Genomic DNA, 18863 nt, shown 5'->3' on the forward strand with positions numbered 1-18863 from the left:
GTTGGGTATTATGGAAGACTTGGATGCAAAAGAAATGGAATTGATGTTGAACTTTATAACTGCTGCAAGACTACTAGTAGCTCAATATTGGAAAACGGAACGTTTACCCACTATAGAAGAATGGTCACTTAAAGTCTCGAACTTAGCAGAAATGGCCAAGATTTCCGCTTATGTGAAGGATTATTCACAAGAAAGATATCTTTTGGTTTGGAGAAGATGGATAGATTATATTGAGCGTAAAAATGGGACCAAAAAATATCATTTGGTTTTTGAGTGAATTTTAGAGTATTATTGTTGTATAAAGGTTAGAATAGTTTATTTAGTACTATTTTTAATTATTAAAGTGATGTTATTATTATTGATTTTAATAACTGTATATTTGTTTAAAAGAGAGTTTAAGGAGGTTATAGATATGTTATTTTAATAGTTGATTAATGTTAATTAGAGTATGATTATTTTATTGTTAACCCTGTGATTGGCACTGGGAAGTGAGGGGGGAGGAAGGGGGGGTGGAAGGGTGGGTTGGGGAAAGGGGGGATTTATATTGTAAAATTTTATAAAATTTTCAATAAAAAAAATTTAAAAAAACAAAAAAAAACCCTGCAAAGGTCAGCTGGGGTGGGAGGAGCTGTGAAGTGCAAGGAACCAAAAGGGCATAAATGGGGAGGGGAGATAGGCAAGATGAGGAAAGCTGACATGGCCCTGTAGTCATAAGTCTCAGTGGGCTGCCAAGTGCCAACATTTTATTCACGTGATAAGGGGGCACTGCAACAGCTGTAACTTCAGGGACCAGTCATAAGTTTCTTCATTCAGTGCCAACATAACTTTGAATGATCACTGAACAATTGGTTGTAAGTTGAGGACCACCTGTATATTCCCTTGCCTTAAATCAGCTTCTCTTAAAATGCTGCAGCTTAAAATGCTGCAGCTTGCAAAACACTGGGGCACCAAAACACTGAGTGAGCACCAAAAGCAAATACATTGCTTTTGGTGCTCACTCAGAACAGAGCCATACTGAAGTAACCACCAGTCTTTGCCCCTTCTTCCTTCTCTTCTGTTTTAATTCCATCTGCAGATATACTATCGGTTCAGTGAGGACTTCTGTATAAAACCTTTATCATTCAGGTATGCTTATTCCTCCTATCAAAGGCAAAAAGCGGTGTTTTAAAAAAACAAAAACGTTTGGGCTTCATGCAGGATTCTGAACCGTCACACACTTTTGCAATTAAACTAATAATCCTGCTTGGGGGAAAAAAGCACAAGGAATGGACTCTCTAGAATAGTGGTTCTCAACCTTTTTAATGCCGCGACCCCCAACCGGTCGTAAGTCGAGGACTAAACCGGTCGTACGTCGAGGACTAAACCGGTCGTAAGTCGAGGACTAAACCGGTCGTAAGTCGAGGACTACCCAACCGGTCGTAAGTCGAGGACTTTCCCTGCCCAGGAGCACCGCGCATGCGTGGTTCCGCCCCCCTGCGCCGGCCAAGGCGTAGCTGGCAAGCGGCAGAGACGGAGCAGGCCGACCACCAGCTGGCCCAGCCCAAGGGAGGTAAGGCACCCGCCGGAAAAGGGAAAAAAATGGCGGACAAAAAAAATGGCAGACAGCCTTGCTTGGCGACCCCCGTGAAATGGTCGATCGACCCCAAATGGGATCGCGACCCATAAGTTGAAAACCACTGCTCTAGAAACACATTCGAGAAATGTTGTTGATTCAAAAAGTATAGTTCAATTTCCCATTAATAGTTATATTGAACTATGTGAGATATGAAAAGATTATTTTGGATCAGAAGATACGTTATAAAGACGTTCTATGCTAGACAGTACCAATTTTTACCTTTAATTTTTGTTTCAATCGTTGAACTTCCTCTTGGATAATCTTATTTTCTTCTTGGGCTTCATACAATTTCTTTTTCACAGAGTGCACTTGCCTTTGGAAACTACTACTGCTAAGATCAAGCTTCTTCTCAAAGTCCTAGAATTCAATATAATAGTAAAATCGTCATGCTTTTGGTAAAAAAAATATTTTTAAAGGGATAAAATTGAGAAATTGTTTGTATTCACATACTCTTCTGAAATGAAAGATTTCATTTCATTTCCTGGCCCTGCTCATCCCTATCAAAATATTTAAATTATAAAGAATTTCACTAATTTCTTTTATTTGTTGAAGTCAGTGGTTGGATGCATTATGCAATGAGACAGAAATTGACAATTTTGTTACTTTCATCATGAGAAAATGTCACCCAACATCTGATGAACTGAAAGGAAATATAAAGATGCATAAACTCATCAATGTACCTTATAGAAAGTCTGTACTTCAACTATCCCAAAAGGCACCAAAACAAAACAAAATGAAGACCCTTCTGTTTTATCATAGAGTTTGAACAGAGTTTCATGTTTTGCTCTACCTGGACAAATGTTGCAAGTACAAAGGTAAAAAAAAAGTTCCACCTGTTCTCTTTTCCAGCTCTATAATACTGAAGGCTAACTCACACAGCGTAAATATCCCCTACCTTTCCATTGCAATTTAGAGAGGCAGCATATGGTCATATGTATGATCCTAAAGAAGAAATAACCTGGTGACAGGTTCTAGATCAGACATGTCAAACACAAGGCCCAGGGGTCGGATGCGGCCTGCGAAGTTGTCTCATGCGGCCCGCGAAGCCATCGTGGAAACAGTGAGGGAATGGCCCCCGCTGCCTTGGCCCTGGCCCAGGATGGTCGGGAGCCAATGTACAATTTTGTGGTGGCTATCTATGCTGAAACGCATTCAGTCTTAGCTCCAAAAGGCTGTCTGGAAACAGCGAGGAACCAAACCTTGCTGTGTCGCCCCCGTCCCCTGAGTGCATGCTGGGGAGGTGTCACCCTTTGTGAGGAATGAAGAAATGGACCATGCCTTGGCGCTTGCCCCGGTCTCACCACCTTCTGCCAGAGACCCTCAGATCTGTCCCACTCCTGCCCAGGCCCCCACAGGCACCCTTGACGGGAACGATGTAGAGCTGGCCATGCCCACCCCATAGGCCACACCCACTCCATCCACACTCATCCAGTAGGCTGCACCCACCCTGGCCACCCTCCCCCCCGAGGGCAACTGCAATGCTGATGCGGCCCTCAATGAAATTGAGTTTGACACCCCTGTTCTAGATCCTATATTAGCAATACAGTATTAAAAATCCTAGTCAAGTATAGATTTTATCATGGTGGTTAAGGAGGAGGTTAGAAGTGGGGGCAGACTTCTTGCCAGTTTTATTCAGTTTTAATAAATCTTCATGTTACCATTAAACATTCATATTATTCTACTTCCTTTTTCATTCATTCAGACTCTTATGCTATAGTTTTCAACTCATGGTTGGTGGCAAATAATAATAAGATCCCTACTCCTGTGTTGCCTGTCCTCTTGTTTTTTAGTTTCTTATTTAATCTTCCTAATTTTAAGTGTTTTATTATCTTTTTTACTTTTATATTATTCTGTAAGCCTCCCAGAGTTGCTTGAACAGTGCGATGGGCGGCATACAAATTTAATAAGTCAAGCAAAATTAAATCAGTTTTAACAATAGCAGAAAAATATTATAAGCATATTCCCATAAATTTAACCCTAAAACTTACAAATATAGAGTGACAAAGTAACCTTAGAAATGTTATACCTGTGAGTTTGATGAATGGAAGGCCCTTAAATAATGGAGGGATTTCTAAGAGAGGTTTGGGGACTATTCTCACCAATTATCTGTCTCTGCATCACCTCTAGGTAATTCCAGAAAATTCCCATTCTCCGGAACAGGTTTTTTTAGAACATAGGGAAGCTGGTGAAAACTACTTCATCCTTTTCTATTAGCAGGTACAGAAAGCAAGATTTCTATGAACTCAGCTCCCCTCTTACAATCTTAAGGATCCAATTAAGGATTCTAATGAATTAATGTCAAAAGAAAAGGTGAATTTAGAATTTAATTCACAATGAAATTTTTTACGTATTTATTTAGAAGTAAGCCCCACTATTTAGAGTAGAACAGAGCAGAGCAGAGTAGAAATCTGGAAGGGACCTTGGAGGTCTTCTAGTCCAGCCCCCTGCTCGAGCAGGATTCCCTATACCAGTGATGGCGAACTTTTTAGATACTGAGTGCCCAAATTGCAACCCAAAACCCACTTATACATCGTCAAGTGCCGGGTGGCTGTGGCCCATTGGCTGGGTGTGGCCAATTGGGTGGGCGTGGCTGCCGTGGTAACGGCAGACTGGGTGGGACTAAAAAGGTCAATCAATCAATTTCAACTTTGCAAGATCTTTTTTTTCCTGCAAGAAGTTGAAATTGACTGATTGAAACTTTTTTTTTTTTGCACACGGCGGCAGAGGCCTAAAACGAAAAGGTTTTATAAAACCCAGCTGAAGGCTAAGACTGGGGCGACAGCGCGCGTGCCCACAGAGAGGGCTCTGAGTGCCGCCTCTGGCACCTGTGCCATAGGTTCGCCACCACTGCCCTATACCATCTCAGACGTGACTATCTAGTCTCTTCTTAAAAATCTCCAGTGATGGAGCGCCCACGATTTTTGGAGGCAAGCTGTTCCACTGGTTAATTGTCCTCACTGTCAGGAAGTTTCTCCTTAATTCCAGGTTGCTTCTCTTTGGACAGTTTCCAACCATTGTTTCTTGTCCTGCCCTCTGGTGCTTTGGAGAATAGTTTGACCCCCTCTTCTTTGTGGCAGCCCCTCAAATATTGGAATGCTGCTATCATGTTACCCATTTCTTCTTTTCTTTAGACTAGACAAACCCGTAGCCTTTCTTCATATGTTTTAGTCTCCAGGACTTTGAGCATCTTAGTTGCTCTTCTCTGAACTTTTTCCAAGGTCTCAAAATCTTTTTTGTAGTATGGTGACCAAAATTGGTCTCACTAGGGTTTTATAAAGCAGTACTATTACTTCACGTGATCCAGGATTGTATCTGGTTAGGATTTTACATCTATGAATTATAATGGCAATGTTAGTAAATAACATATGATACTGGTTTTTTTGACAAATTCAAAGATATCACAAGACTAAATTGGCCTTACAGTTTAATTTTGTTTTTTTCTATGTATGAGTGGCCAGTAAGTGTGTAAATATGGCATGCACCATAGAATGTACAAAATAAAACTTATCTTTTAAAATGCTTTTTTAAATGCCTCTCACCTTAACTCTCTTTTCACTTTCTTCCAATCTATTTTCTGCAATTGCCAACCTCTTAGCCAGCTCTTCCCGTTCAGGGAGATTCTTATCTTCTGCAAGTTTTTTCAGTTTTTGCAAACAACTTCTAGTTTTGAATAGCTCTTCCTCTGAAACCCTGAGTTTCTTCTCATTGGTTTGTTCTCTTTCTTGTGTTTTTCTTAAACGCTCTTTTAGTATTCTCATCTCATCACTATGCCGCGCCAGAAGTTGAGAGATTTCATTTTCTGTGTCTTCAAACTTATGAAGGGCTTTCTCATGTCTGTACTGAAGCTGCTTTAGTACCCTATTTTCTTTCTGCAACTCATCAAGTTTGACATGCAGCCCAGTCAGTTCATTACGAAGCTCGTTAATTTTCAGCAGCCTAGCAGAAAGCACTCTCTTTGTAAGAAGACTAATATCTTTGGCAGGAGACTCCCTGGTAAGGCTCTGGGAGTAAAAACCCCAGCGGGTTCTCTTGCTGGGTGCGTATTTAGAGCAAAACTGCTTTGCGGCTGCAAAGAAATATAACAAGGTTAATATTACAATGAAAATTAGTTAAATCATACCAGAACTGAAATTTCTCAGATGTATAACTTTTCACAGCTTGCAAACATATTAACAACCTCTCAAATACCTTCACTTTGAAATCAGCAAATATTAATAACTCTTACACCATATATTTTTCAATCTTGATTTTCTAGAAACCTAAACAGAAGATACCAGTCTAACAGTTCAACATTTGGGCACAGTAAAGGAGAACCTGAATCCTTCAAATCTATCGTAAAGCTTAAAAACAGTTATGGGTTAGTATAGGACAAGAGAGGCAATAAAGTTGGGCAAAGGTAAACAAGGAGAAAAATGAAAAATAGATGATTCATCTATCTAACATAAAACTAAAATGAAACTAATACCATGTCTGGTGAGCAAAAAATCTGAACCATTTAATGGCAGTCCATCTAGTATCATCTGGGTTTTTGCGCCCAAATACTATGGTAAACACCTTGTGACTAACTATTCAGTCTGCAATTAAAAATAGAAGAGAGCTTTGTCAACCTTTTTAATGAAAATCAAGTTATATTTTGTACTGTCTGTTCATGCAATATTATTGCTAAATAAATGTTTAGATAGTCATGATCAGTTGATCTTTTAATTGAATAAGAGACTTAATACCTACTCTCTCTACTGTCTTGTATCTAAGATGCTATACTTTGAGGTGAAGAAAGGAGATATTTATAACTGACTAAATTCAATTAATACATATAATTACAAAAACAAAAGTATGTTCCAATTTAATTACAAAGGAAAATCAAGCCAGGTTACTGTCTGTTGAGTAACTTGCACTTTTTTTATTTTAAAAGCTAAACGCTAATTTGTATTACAAAGGTCAATTCAGCTATGCCATATTTCAAAGGAGATAAATCTTATTTTCACATAATTCATTTAATACTGTGATACATACACACATAAATAATAAATTGTGTTTTGCCAACTACTTACCATGATAATCTGTATGGCTTTTCAAGTTCTGTGTTTTACTGCTTCTATTTACAGTTTGTGTAGACTGAGTGCTGATGGTTGGAGAGTGATCAGAAGCATGAGATGAATCATCATCTGAATAATATGAATTACTGCTTTTATCACTGTCTGATTTTCTACTATGCCCAGAATCCAGAGTCCTTCCTCTTTCCTCCATTACAAGAAACTTTTCCTCAAACAGTCATTTTCCAGATGAAGGCTCATACACAGTCACTACTGGCTTCTTGTCAATTCATTACCTAAGTTTAGAAGAGTTGCTGACATCATTTTGGCAATCAATATTTCTCATGTATCTTTTAATCCAAATTCAAAGAGGAAAATGGAAGCTGATTATAATAACCATTTATAAAATTATAGTGGCCAATAATTCTTCCATTTAATGTTTAATTAAGTCTTATTTATGTACATTTGTAAAATGAANGCAGTGGTGGCGAACCTATGGCACGGGTGCCAGAGGCGGCACTCAGAGCCCTCTCTGTGGGCACGCATGCCGTCGCCCCAGTCCTAGGCCTTCAGCTGGGTTTTATAAAACCTTTTTGCTTTAGGCCTCTGCCGCCATGTACACACAAAAAAAGGTTCAATCAATCAGTCAATTTCAACTTCTCGCGGGAAAAAAAAAGATTTTGCAAAGTTGGAATTGATTGATTGAACTTTTTAGTCCCACCCATTCTGCTGTTACCACCGCAGCCATGCCCACCCAATGGGCCATGCCCACATTTACTGAACAAACTATCAGAAATAATGTTTTAACATTGCCGCTGTAATGCTAGGCCAATTTTTTTCTGACATGTTTTACTGAATGGGTTGCACTTTTGATTATGTCAACATAAAGTAGCAACCACAAAAGCCATAACTAATAACTGAGGAATGCTTTCATAAATAAAGGTAATGATGCAAATGTTCTCAGAGAATTCTAGGTTTTATTAGTATAATGTTGTCCTATCTACATTTCCTTATTAATTTTAATTTGTTTTGATGGTTGTGCTATGGATGTGTTTTCATAAGAGATATTTTTAACATTAACATTTCCTAGTAGAATGACATTTCAGGGTGAAATGATCATATTGTGGAAATATAGCATTAAATGTAATTAGTTGCTGTAAAGTTGCCCTCAATTTGGGCTCGATTCCTAGGGACTACAGCCATGCAGTTTTCTGGGCAGTGTGATACAAGTGGTTTATCATTATGTTCTTCTAGATGTTTTTTTTTCCAATGTTCCAATGTAGCATACAACCCTAGAATTGCTAGGCTGTTTCTCATCCAATTACTTGCCAGGGCTGATCCTGCTTAGCTTCCGAGATCAGCAAGGGGTGAGTAGGTGGGTAGGTGCTGCCACCTGCTGAGGCAACTATTCTAGGCAGAAAACAGTAATGCTCTTTTGGGGGGAAAAATCTTTAAATATGTGTAAATTCAACAATAAATTCCTAAACCACAGATATCATGCTCTTCTGCATGTTTCGGTGGCATATAGGGATTTTAAAGGGATTTTATAATATTAAACTTAATACAGGTTATTTAATATATATTTTAATTTGGCTTTTAGAGATATCTATTGTATTGTACTGTTTTTATTTACCTGTAAGCCGCCCTGAGTCCCTCGGGAGAAGGGCGGGGTATAAATGGGATTAAATAAATAAATAAATAAATAAATAAATATTAAGAAAATAACTTGTGACTAAGGTATGCAATTATTTAAACAGTTACTTTGTTGGTTCTTTTAAAAGCATTTTATATTGCATTGAGAAATACTTAAACAATAAGCATATATTTAATAAAATATAATTTTGTATTCTTAATATTATTCCCTTCCTGTTTACTAGCAAAGTGAAATTTACTACGAAAATGCCAATAAATATATTATCAAGATGAATCTCAAAAGAAGCTTCTGGTAACTTTTTAAAAAACAAGTACAAGTAGTAGTCTGACCATTATTAGTCAAACTATCCTTCTAGAACAGGGGTCTCCAAACTTGGGAACTTTAAGACTTGTGGACTTCAACTTCCAGAATTCCCCAGCTAGCATGGCTGGCTGAAGAATTCTGGGAGTTGAAGTCCACAAGTCTTAAAGGTGCCAAATTTGGAGACCCCTGTTCTAGAATTACTATCTTGCTACCATTTTGCCAACTAATCAAAGCTACAAGATAATAAATATTTAAGAGCACAGCAGGCCAACCTCAGAAGAACCTTACCCACAAACTGTGATCTGCTTGCCCTCAGAAATAACGTCTTGCTGGTTCTGCAGGTATCCACTAGATACCCAAACAAAATAGTTTTTATTTGTTTTGCTTATAGGGAGGTGAAAGCAAATATTATTTTTAACCCCCCATAGGACACAGGTCTCATAGGAAAGAAAAGCAAACAAATGTGCTGGTTTCAATGTCAGATGCACACTGACATCAAAAGTGAAGTTTTGAAACTGTCAGCTACAAAGGCTAAAATGGGCTCAGACAGCTCCAGTGGCTCTTGAAGATGTGCTGCTGGTTTCAGTTCAGAAAAAGGGTCGCTTTGTGGCCTAAATTAGGCAGGGTTTGTACTGCTGAAGGCTTGTTAATCCAAGGGTGAAATAAAGTTCACAAAGCATTTGAGAACACAAGTGGCAAAAGAGTGCTGGAAAAGAAAAGGACTGGCATGGGAAATAATATGCTCATGACAGAGGACCTTCAGTGCATTTAAAGATGAAAAAAAAAGAAAATAAAAGGTCTTACTTGCAAAAGAATCATTAGCTAGCTGAAGGCCAGTTACCCCTTTGTCTGGCTGAGATAGAGATATAAGGATAAAGGGATAGGGCGATGGGAATGATTGCAGCTAATACTTGTAAGCGCTTCTTCAACTCTTCAATAAGTTAAGTAAGGATAGAAGTATTAAAATAAAGTACATATATATATTAAGTTCCTCCAGGAAGACCTGGAGGAACGTTGCCCATGGGGTCGCGATGGGTCAGACACGACTTCGCAATTAACAACAATTAAGCTTGCATCATAAAATGCACATATTTACATGCTTCAGAATTGACCAGGGCTGAAAATCGGGAGTTCAGGAGAAAAAAATTATCTCACTTTTAATTTTGAAAGACTGTCTTATCTAAAGAGTATGGAGAAACTATTGACAGACGTATGTGGAGTAATTTAACTGTATTGTTCTTGAAAATATGGATAAAGAATTGAAACTGTTTTTGCTTTTATCAGTAGTTTGAACAAAAAGGAAAATCAAAATACTGTTTTGCACTGTCTCTTTTCAGTCAGATTTTTTGAACCCTTAGATTACCCCGTAACACGAACCATATCATTTAAATTACTGTGGCATTAAGAGTCTGGTCTATTTATTTAAATGTTCAAATGGTCTAAGAGCTTCCAACAATACTTTTTAATGCCTAAATAATTTTTTATGTTTTACAGATTAAGAACACAACTCACTATATTCAATCAAACATAGTCTGCCAGGCTCTGCCCAGATTAATACTCTGCCAAATGTTTATTATTACAGCCATGGGTCAACACAAAAAATTAAACATTCAATTAAAACAAAACTAAACAGAACTGAACACAAAAAGGCATAGTAATATATTACAATTAATGATGTAATCAATGGGTAACTAAAATCTGCCTAATTTTACAGACAGTATAACAAAACCTAGCTACTCTGCTAACATTTAAAGTAATCTCATCAGGCTAAAGAAATGTTAGTTTTAGAGACTATTAGTTGCTTTGAAATTTGTGTTACTTTAGCAACTATAAGGACTTTTACAATTAAAAAACTTTTAGCTATCATGAAATTTAATAATTCATTTAATTATCTTTTTAATTTCAACACACATGGACACATAATTCGTATCATCCTGAAGATTATCTACATTTCCTTGAGGACAGTGAGAACATATTGCATATAGTTTCAAATAAGTCAAAAACTTTAACTGCCAAAATATACCCCTCCCTCAAATTGGATTGATTATTCAATGATGGGCTTATCTGANTTCTTGTCAATTCATTACCTAAGTTTAGAAGAGTTGCTGACATCATTTTGGCAATCAATATTTCTCATGTATCTTTTAATCCAAATTCAAAGAGGAAAATGGAAGCTGATTATAATAACCATTTATAAAATTATAGTGGCCAATAATTCTTCCATTTAATGTTTAATTAAGTCTTATTTATGTACATTTGTAAAATGAATTTGTGCAGATTAGAGTTTGTTAATTATAACTGATGTTATGCATTACCATTTTATTATTACTGGTAACAACAGAGGAATTTCTTCAAAGGGAAATATTAAAAAGCATATGCAGAAGAGCAACACATCACTGAAAAAGATACTTTAATAATAAATAATTCCAAAGAAATTAATGTATGAATAAATAATGTTCAATATGAGAACATTCATAATTTTATCCATTATTGATTTATAAATACATGAAAGTCCTTTGATTTCAAAATAGCCAAACATTTTTAAAGTTAAGCAAATATTTAAGATGGTCTCAACTAGTAGTTTTGTTCAGTATTTTTAAGCATCACAATGCAGACAAATTTAACAAAAATGTGTTCAGACTAAAATTAATTTACACCATTCTTTTTCAAAACGACTAATTATAGGACATGGTGCTGCTGCTATAGCCTTCATATTCCCAGTGATTCTAGATTCTATACCATCTAGAACAGTGATGGCGAACCTTTTAGAGACCGAATGCCCAAAAACTGGCCCCGCCCCCACTCCACCCCCCTGCCCTGTCCCTACTCTGCCCCCCCATCCCCCGCCCCACCTGCCCACAGGACCACTCACCGCCTCCAGGCCCACCACAGATTGCCCAGGCAGCCCAGCAGCGCTATAGCGGTCACGTCCTCTGCCCGCGCCCTGCAGCATCAACTGTGCACAATGGGTTGTGAGGGCAGAGTCTTGTCTACGCTGCCTGGCTGCCATGTCCTTGGCTGCGCTGCTCCGCGTGGGCCACGCTCAAGGGCGACTCTCCTTCAGGGGGGCTGCTGGAGAGGAGGGGGTCATGGGGGGAGGCGAGGCTGAGGCAACGGCATGTGTGCCCACAGAGAGGGCTCTGAGTGCTGCCTCTGGCACCCGTGCCATAGGTTCGCCACCACTGATGTAGAATATAGACTTCACATTTTTTATTATTGGCAGACTTGTTCTCCCCAAATTTGTCTACTCAAAATCTTTAAAAATAAATCTAATTGTGAATAGGACTATTTTATAGTAGTAAACTATATAAAAATTAAAAATCTGGTACTCAATGGAGAAAATATGAGCAAGATGAACCAATATTTTGATTTCCTTTATGACAGTCTTTCATGTTCTTTCATTCTAATATGAGAAAGAAAACTCTCCATTTTGTTTAGCATATGGACGTTTGCTATATTACATTTTAGTCACTAAAACTAAATATCTCAGAGCATAAACTGTAAACCTATGGTAGTTCAGTTGATGTAGTACCTCCATCCTTTGCCACTTACTCTAAATATCATTGTTCATTTCATTAGTACAATGTGGTGCAATTTCCTATCTTTAGGTGAAGAGATGTGCATCTTCTCAGTTTAATGTTCCTTCTCAAGCCAGATGTAAATTTAACCATGAAGTTATGAAATTAAAGTCACCCTTATAGAGTCCAGAATTTTGGCTATAATTTAGATCTCATTTAATCTAAAACTACTTCAATAAATCTTCACAGATGCCTTTTGGAACAATTCCTGCCTGTGCCATGATTACTTCAACCTCAATGTTCATTTGACAAAATAAGTAAATGGAAACTGTAATTAAAGAGAAATTGTGTAGAAATTGGACTCTCTTCCTCAGTAAGTACATTGTATAGAGATGAAAAACAGAGAGCTGAGTTTTAAAACATCATTGTAAATTGCTATGGTAAAAAGTGTTTTCAAATTGAGGAAATCATAGTAATTTGGAGTAGTCACACACTCGTACATATGTATTTATCTCATTTCAGAGTATATCTAATGAGCAAAATTTTGATAATTAATTAAACTCAATTTACAAATGCAGTTTAAGAAAAATTGCAGAGATCTAGTAAGTATCTCTAAACGAAATTTTATGTGGGAATGTATTTTTCCACATTTACTGAACAAACTATCAGAAATGTTTTAACATTGCCGCTGTAATGCTAGGCCAATTTTTTTCTGACATGTTTTACTGAATGGGTTGCACTTTTGATTATATCAACATAAAGTAGCAACCACAAAAGCCATAACTAATAACTGAGGAATGCTTTCATAAATAAAGGTAATGATGCAAATGTTCTCAGAGAATTCTAGGTTTTATTAGTATAATGTTGTCCTATCTACATTTCCTTATTAATTTTAATTTGTTTTGATGGTTGTGCTATGGATGTGTTTTCATAAGAGATATTTTTAACATTAACATTTCCTAGTAGAATGACATCTCAGGGTGAAATGATCATATTGTGGAAATATAGCATTAAATGTAATTAGTTGCTGTAAAGTTGCCCTCAATTTGGGCTCGATTCCTAGGGACTACAGCCATGCAGTTTTCTGGGCAGTGTGATACAAGTGGTTTATCATTATGTTCTTCTAGATGTTTTTTTTTCCAATGTTCCAATGTAGCATACAACCCTAGAATTGCTAGGCTGTTTCTCATCCAATTACTTGCCAGGGCTGATCCTGCTTAGCTTCTGAGATCAGCAAGGGGTGGGTAGGTGGGTAGGTGCTGCCACCTGCTGAGGCAACTATTCTAGGCAGAAAACAGTAATGCTCTTTTGGGGGGAAAAATCTTTAAATATGTGTAAATTCAACAATAAATTCCTAAACCACAGATATCATGCTCTTCTGCATGTTTCGGTGGCATATTAAGAAAATAACTTGTGACTAAGGTATGCAATTATTTAAACAGTTACTTTGTTGGTTCTTTTAAAAGCATTTTATATTGCATTGAGAAATACTTAAACAATAAGCATATATTTAAGAAAATATAATTTTGTATTCTTAATATTATTCCCTTCCTGTTTACTAGCAAAGTGAAATTTACTACGAAAATGCCAATAAATATATTATCAAGATGAATCTCAAAAGAAGCTTCTGGTAACTTTTTAAAAAACAAGTACAAGTAGTAGTCTGACCATTATTAGTCAAACTATCCTTCTAGAACAGGGGTCTCCAAACTTGGGAACTTTAAGACTTGTGGACTTCAACTTCCAGAATTCCCCAGCTAGCATGGCTGGCTGAAGAATTCTGGGAGTTGAAGTCCACAAGTCTTAAAGGTGCCAAATTTGGAGACCCCTGTTCTAGAATTACTATCTTGCTACCGTTTTGCCAACTAATCAAAGCTACAAGATAATAAATATTTAAGAGCACAGCAGGCCAACCTCAGAAGAACCTTACCCACAAACTGTGATCTGCTTGCCCTCAGCAATAACGTCTTGCTGGTTCTGCAGGTATCCACTAGATACCCAAACAAAATAGTTTTTATTTGTTTTGCTTATAGGGAGGTGAAAGCAAATATTATTTTTAACCCCCCATAGGACACAGGTCTCATAGGAAAGAAAAGGAAACAAATGTGCTGGTTTCAATGTCAGATGCACACTGACATCAAAAGTGAAGTTTTGAAACTGTCAGCTACAAAGGCTAAAATGGGCTCAGACAGCTCCAGTGGCTCTTGAAGATGTGTTGCTGGTTTCAGTTCAGAAAAAGGGTCGCTTTGTGGCCTAAATTAGGCAGGGTTTGTACTGCTGAAGGCTTGTTAATCCAAGGGTGAAATAAAGTTCACAAAGCATTTGAGAACACAAGTGGCAAAAGAGTGCTGGAAAAGAAAAGGACTGGCATGGGAAATAATATGCTCATGACAGAGGACCTTCAGTGCATTTAAAGATGAAAAAAAAAGAAAATAAAAGGTCTTACTTGCAAAAGAATCATTAGCTAGCTGAAGGCCAGTTACCCCTTTGTCTGGCTGAGATAGAGATAGAGGGATAAGGATAAAGGGATAGGGCGATGGGAATGATTGCAGCTAATACTTGTAAGCGCTTCTTCAACTCTTCAATAAGTTAAGTAAGGATAGAAGTATTAAAATAAAGTACATATATATATTAAGTTCCTCCAGGAAGACCTGGAGGAACGTTGCCCATGGGGTCGCGATGGGTCAGACACGACTTCGCAATTAACAACAACAATTAAGCTTGCATCATAAAATGCACATATTTACATGCTTCAGAATTGATCAGGGCTGAAAATTGGGAGTTCAGGAGAAAAAAATTATCTCACTTTTCATTTTGAAAGATTGTCTTATCTAAAGAGTATGGAGAAACTATTGACAGACGTATGTGGAGAAATTTAAGTGTATTGTTCTTGAAAATATGAATAAAGAATTGAAACTGTTTTTGCTTTTATCAGTAGTTTGAACAAAAAGGAAGATCAAAATACTGTTTTGCACTGTCTCTTTTCAATCAGATTTTTTGAACCCTTAGATATACCCCGTAACACGAACCATATCATTTAAATTACTGTGGCATTAAGAGTCTGGTCTATTTATTTAAATGTTCAAATAGTCTAAGAGCTTCCAACAATACTTTTTAATGCCTAAATAATTTTTTATGTTTTACAGATTAAGAAGACAACTCACTATATTCAATCAAACATAGTCTGCCAGGCTCTGCCCAGATTAATACTCTGCCAAATGTTTATTATTACAGCCATGGGCCAACACAAAAAAATAAACTTTCAATTAAAACAAAACTAAACAGAACTGAACACAAAAAGGCATAGTAATATATTACAATTAATGATGTAATCAGTGGGTAACTAAAATCTGTCTAATTTTACAGATAGTATAACAAAACCTAGCTACTCTGCCAACATTTAAAGTAATCTCATCAGGCTAAAGAAATGTTAGTTTTAGAGACTATTTAGTTGCTTTGAAATTTGTGTTACTTTAGCAACTATAAGAACTTTTACAATTAAAAAACTTTTAGCTATCATGAAATTTAATAATTTAATAATTCATTTAATTATCTTTTTAATTTCAACACACATGGACACATAATTCGTATCATCCTGAAGATTATCTACATTTCCTTGAGGACAGTGAGAACATATTGCATATAGTTTCAAATAAGTCAAAAACTTTAACTGCCAAAATATACCCCTCCCTCAAATTGGATTGATTATTCAATGATGGGCTTATCTGAGAGTGTATACAGGTAGTCCTTGACTTACAACAGTTCATTTTAGTGACCATTTGCAGTTACAACGGCACTGAAAAAAGTGACTTATACTGTTTTTCACACTTATGACAATGGTCACGTGATCAAAATCCAGATGCTTGACAACTGACTCATATTTATGATGGCTGCACCTGGGGTCATGAGATCACCTTTTGCGACCTTTTGACAAAGTCAATGGGGAAGCCAGATTCACTTAACAACTAGAATCTAAAGTCATGAAAACCTATTTCTAGCCTTTTAGAATTAGTGTAGAATTAGTGTATAATTTTTCCCTCATGGGTTTTATTTTCAATGATGTTCACAGTTATATAGACCATGATGTACTTCAATGTTTGTTTCTTCAGGAAATCTATATAAATAAAAATGTAAATGTTCGTTTGTTCAAAATCTTAAATCTCCGAAAGTTCTTCACTGATTGCTTTGAAATGTTGACACAACGTTGCATTCGAATACGCGTGTGTTTTTAGATACCTACTTTTATATAGATGTCACACCTGTGACAGGTAAAAACATGCTTATGATTCCAACGGATATGCCATTTCTATTTAAGAGATTGCAATTCCCAATTCGATTGGCGTTTGCAATCACCATCAACAAAGCTCAGGGCCAATCTTTAGAATTGTGCGGTTTAGATCTAGACACGGATTGCTTCTCACATGGACAATGATATGTTGCGTGTTCTAGAGTCGGCAAACCAGACAATCTCTATATGTGCACAGACAATGGAACAACAAAAAATATTGTATACCCACAAGCATTGTGAAATTAAACATATTACAAATGTGCGCTTTCTCTTTTCTTTCTTTTCCATTTAACCAGACTGAGCCACAGCAACGCGTGGCCGGGTACAGCTAGTTGAATAATAAATATAAAAAGGGATTTAAAAAGACATGCAGCTTCACTTGTTTACTTTGATGCAATTTTCTTCCTACTTTAATGTTCGGGGTGTAACATTGAATTCTCAGGCTTCAATTCAAGTACAAATTTGATTAAATTCAATTCAATTCCAGTTTGATTCCACAGCTTGTGTACTGGACGAATAATACAACAATACACCAGTTCTCACAAGGCAGCACAGAATTATCTCTAATGCTGAGACTTTGAGAGTATATGATTGTCACAACAAAAGCAACAATAATTATGTTATTCATATGTATACCTATCCATGAAGGAAATAAAAAAGCCTAATAAATGATGCCAAAAAACAACTTAGAAAATATTTAAGATACTACTTCAGTGGTGGCAAACCTATGGCACGGGTGCCAGAGGCGGCACTCAGAGCCCTCTCTGTGGGCACACGCGCCGTCGCCCCAGTCCTAGGCCTTCAGCTGGGTTTTATAAAACCTTTTCGCTTTAGGCCTCCACCGCCGTGTACAAAAAAAAAAGGTTCAGTCAATCAGTCAATTTCAACTTCTCACGGAAAAAAAAGATCTTGCAAAATTGGAATTGATTGATTGAACTTTTTAGTCCCACCCAGTCTGCCGTTACTACTGCAGCCATGCCCACCCAATGGGCCACACTCACCCAATGGGCCACACCCAACCAATGGGCCACACCCACCCGGCACCCGACGATGTATAAGTGGGTTTTGGGTTGCAGTTTGGGCACTCAGTCTCTAAAAGGTTCGCCATCACTGGAATACACAATTCTTAGCTGCTGTATGCTTTTACTGGCAAAACATTTTCTTTCTTGATTGTTACTTGGTTAACTATATTTAAAAATTGGTGAGAAATAATTGTTAAAGTATTACATTTATAATATAAATGCTATAATAAACAGACTTTCTAGGAAATAAACTTCACTGAGCACTGGGATTCACTTCTGAATAAGCATAAATGATTTGGATTATTCCATATTATTTAGTATGAAGTACTTCTGTTTAACATTAGCAGGAAGTGGAAAATGTGCCTTGCTTTCATTATGATATCTCATGAGGTAAAATATCCCCAAAGGATTCCTTTGAGATTGCAACATGGTAGAAATCTTGGACTGAATGAAATTTGCTTTTATCCTTATTTAGTTAGGTGATTGCTTTTTGTTTTGAGCTTAAAATAAGAATGCTGGGATACTGATATTTTTAAAACCAGTTTCCGAGATTAATATCAAGTAAACTTCTTTAAAATATCACATACTATGTATCTCTGAGAGATGGTCCATCTTCTCTTGCTATATTTATACATTATAAATGTATTAAAATATCTGGTGTTATTGCTCAATTAAGTAGTACAGTGATGGCAAAGCTTTTAGAGCCCAAGTGCCCAAACTGCAACCCAAAACCCACTTATGCATCATTGAGTGCCGGGTGGGTGTGACCCATTGGCTGAGTGTTGCCAATTGGGTGGGCGTGGCCAATTGGGTGGGCGTGGCTGTGGTGGTAATGGCAGACTGGGTGGGACTAAAAAGTTCAATCAATCAATTCCAACTTTTTTTTTCCTGCGAGAAGTTGAAATTGACTGATTGATTGAACCTTTTTTTTTTGCACATGGCGGAGGCCTAAAGTGAAAAGGTTTTATAAAACCCAGCTGAAGGCCTAGGACTGGGGCGACGGCGCGCGTGCCCACAGAGAGGGCTCTGAGTGCCGCCTCTGGCACCCATGCCATAGGTTCACTACCACTGGTTTATGACATTTCTACACAAACTTCAGTTGTGTGCACCGAGGATGGTGGTGTTATGTTATTCCACGCTTCCTCCAAGGTAACATAGTTGATTTCCTTTCTTCCACTTTTTTCCTACAACAACCCTCCTGGGTCAGTGGTTCTCAACCTGTGGGTCGGGACCCCATTTGGGGTCAATCGACTATTTCACAGGGGTCGCCAAGCAAGGCTGTCCGCCATTTTTTTCCCCTTTTCCGGCGGGTGCCTTACCTCCCTTGGGCTGGGCCAGCTGGTGGTCAGCCTGCTCCGTCTCTGCCGCTTGCCAGCTATGCCTCGACCGGCGCAGGGGGCGGAACCATGCATGCACGGTGCTCCCGGGCA

The 18863-nt window shown here is 37.5% G+C and overlaps 1 protein-coding gene across 1 annotated transcript in view; it reads right to left on the reverse strand.

Moving 5' to 3' along the window:
• LCA5 (lebercilin LCA5) overlaps positions 1 to 18863 on the reverse strand; it is a 30470-nt gene that overhangs the window by 10958 nt on the left and 649 nt on the right. The window contains exons 2-4 of the mRNA XM_015816807.1: positions 6667 to 6944; positions 5155 to 5681; positions 1835 to 1972 (exon numbers count right to left, since the gene is read on the reverse strand). Of these exons, the coding sequence (XP_015672293.1) occupies positions 1835 to 1972; positions 5155 to 5681; positions 6667 to 6862 (861 nt within the window). The 5' untranslated portion in view covers positions 6863 to 6944. The remainder of the gene's footprint in view (positions 1 to 1834; positions 1973 to 5154; positions 5682 to 6666; positions 6945 to 18863) is intronic.

This window comes from Protobothrops mucrosquamatus, unplaced genomic scaffold, assembly GCF_001527695.2.
Source record: "Protobothrops mucrosquamatus isolate PMUCROS unplaced genomic scaffold, P.Mucros_1.0 scaffold503, whole genome shotgun sequence".
In the NCBI taxonomy this organism is placed as follows: domain Eukaryota; kingdom Metazoa; phylum Chordata; class Lepidosauria; order Squamata; family Viperidae; genus Protobothrops; species Protobothrops mucrosquamatus.